The sequence below is a fragment of the Penaeus vannamei genome, chromosome 10, assembly GCF_042767895.1.
Source record: "Penaeus vannamei isolate JL-2024 chromosome 10, ASM4276789v1, whole genome shotgun sequence".
Taxonomy (NCBI): Eukaryota; Metazoa; Arthropoda; class Malacostraca; order Decapoda; family Penaeidae; genus Penaeus; species Penaeus vannamei.
In genome coordinates, this window is record NC_091558.1 from 11,843,185 (window position 1) to 11,845,684 (window position 2,500).

A 2,500-nucleotide genomic window follows, 5' to 3' on the forward strand; every position below is an offset into this window, starting at 1 on the left:
GTCGCTCTGAACTTCCACAAGCAAACAGGGCAATATGAATCCTTCCCGTTGGTGCCAGAATGTGATAACATCCCTCCTTTGTTTGGGAAAAGTAGCAAACCTTGTTATATATAGTTTTATCTTTTCTATGCCTCTTACATTAATTTCAGAACATTGTCAAGTTTTCGATGAAAATGAAGGGAATGAAAGAAAATGAGGTTTCATAAGGTGATCTTAAATTATTATACTTACATACTATTTATTCTAGTTCAAAGGAATCTGTATTGGATTAACTCGTATAAAATAATAATAATAATAATAAATAGCCTGAACGAACCATATGCAAATAGTTTTTTCATAAATATTTATTCATCTCGAAATCGAATTTCATTTATAGCATAACCTTCCAAATATTTTCCATAGCTATATACAAGTTGACCTCCACAAAGCAACCATGACCAGAAGGAAAAAGTCATCCCGACTCACCCAGCTCGGCGAAGCAGAGCGCCCCGATCATGGCTATCAGGCCGCACGCTGCCCATACTGCAAGGGACATGCCCACACTCCCGGCGTATAGGATGACGCCCTTTGGAGACACGAAGATGCCCGACCCAATCACGATGCCCACGATCATGGCCACGCCTTCCAGCAGGCCCAGTTCCTTCTGTAATTTGACGCCGCCATCGTCTTTCGGTGACTCGGTCGAGGCCGCCTTGTCTTGCGCGGAGGGAGGGGGAGTCTGCTCGGGAAGAGCCTTCTTCTCGGTCGCCATTGTCCTGCTAGGTAAGCTGTGGGGAAAGCGTGAAAATGATTAGGCCCGTCTGGATGAAAATGAGTGAAAACTACTAAAAAAAAAAAACAACGCCAATATACCTGGTCCTGGAAAGGCTCTCTTAGCCTTACTTTCCCGTCTGCCTCACAAAGCTTCAAGGTCATCCGTCTGACCCAGTGCCCTCCGACTCTAATACTGTTTGATTGTTCTAGATTCGTGGCGGTTAGCACAGCATAGAACCCTTAAAATGGATTACTCGTTTGAAGTGAATGCACGCTTATGAGCATCTAGTCTAGGTTTATCGTATCAGAAACCTAATGGTGTTTGGCTGTTCTCCGTTTTCTTTTTGTTTACGACACCCGACTGATAACCGCAGCAAGGAATGTTAAAACAAGGCATATAGAAAAATATAATTGTGCAAAGGTTGAACATCTATATAAATGTATATAAATCGTATATACGGCTCCTGTATATAGATCGAACATGTACATGCTCTTGTTATTCTCGAAGTAAGAAGAGCAAGAGACTACAATAAATTTTATCACATTTCGTAGTGATATTCATTAATCATTAAATTCAGTTATAATCGCGACGATGATGATGGTTGCGACCACCGATAAACCTTCCATATCTCCTCGGTCGGGCTAATACCACCCGAATAGGCAATGGGAAACTACTCTCGCCCGGTTACGAATAGGTCACACCCGCCTCACGCACTCATACCTCAGGTCACGCTCCAACTCACCTCCTCATGCAATGCTCTTCTCTCAGCCCTACATATCCCACTATCCTGCCGCCCCTTTCCCTTGTCTTCTCTTCCCCGACCCCCACAGCCTGTCGGACATCCACAACAACTCTTTCCCCCATCTTTTCAACTGACGATCTGTTCTCCTTCGTCAAACGCATACATGCCTTTTCAATTGACAAAATATTCCTTCATCAAACGCATACATACCCATTTGATATAATCACTCTGTCCTTAACTCCTTCCCCCTCTATCAGTCCCTATCCTGCCCCATTTATCCCCCGTCCTTTTACTCCTTTCAACGGTCATATAGCAATATAAGATATCATAATGCTATATGACCGTTAAAATCTAGAACATTTTGTTCTGATAAAGAACTCGTTTAATCCCTTTTCACCACAATACTTTACCATAGTGCTATATGACTTTTGATGTCTAGCACATATATTTGTTAAATCATTAACCTTTAACCGCTAACGACAGATACTAATCTTTATCTGATGTCAAACAATACAAAAGCATTCACGTATAAGTACCTTAATCGTCCTGGATCCGTTACCACACTGTCACATCCACAACATCATTCTTTCCTTCACACCGCGCGTTGCATGCAATCCTCACTGTTATCATTAGATTCCCAGGTGACCGATCCTGAGCCGCCCGTCCGCCGTGGCCGCTGGACCGACTGTGGCCGCGGACGCCTGCCGACGGGGCGCCCCGCCTCGCGATTACAACTTTCACTTGTGACGGAGGAACCCGCATAGTGACAGTAGTAGGACCTGCGCGATAAACTAGATTCTATTGAATTACTACGCTAATATGGTGTCACAGGTGTTCGATTAGAGTTCGCGAAATTTCGCGTATATCGATGGGTAGAATACTAAGGTTAGGAGGCTGCTTTACGCGTGATAAAAAGATAACAAAGAAATGAGGACGGGCATGACCTTGTATTACACCCTGAGGTTTAAATAGATGTTTTGACTAAGGCGCAGTTAAACACTCGT

At 43.5% G+C, this 2,500-nt stretch overlaps 2 protein-coding genes across 4 annotated transcripts in view; one reads left to right on the forward strand and one right to left on the reverse strand.

Annotated features, from left to right (window-relative positions):
- LOC113829338 (Y+L amino acid transporter 2) overlaps positions 1-2,500 on the reverse strand; it is a 223,563-nt gene that overhangs the window by 5,910 nt on the left and 215,153 nt on the right. For both annotated transcript variants that reach the window (XM_070126317.1, XM_070126318.1), the window contains exon 4: positions 466-481. In XM_070126317.1, the coding sequence (XP_069982418.1) occupies positions 466-481 (16 nt within the window). The remainder of the gene's footprint in view (positions 1-465; positions 482-2,500) is intronic.
- Positions 1-2,500, forward strand: part of LOC113829361 (vascular endothelial growth factor receptor 3) — a 36,563-nt gene that overhangs the window by 1,963 nt on the left and 32,100 nt on the right. Inside the window, exon 1 of one of the 2 annotated variants that reach the window (XM_070126314.1) lies at positions 488-762. The exons of the other annotated variant lie outside the window; for it this stretch is intronic. Within the exon in view, the coding sequence (XP_069982415.1) occupies positions 495-762 (268 nt within the window). The 5' untranslated portion in view covers positions 488-494. Of the gene's footprint in view, positions 1-487; positions 763-2,500 lie in introns of those variants that run through there. 2 annotated transcript variants of the gene reach the window in all.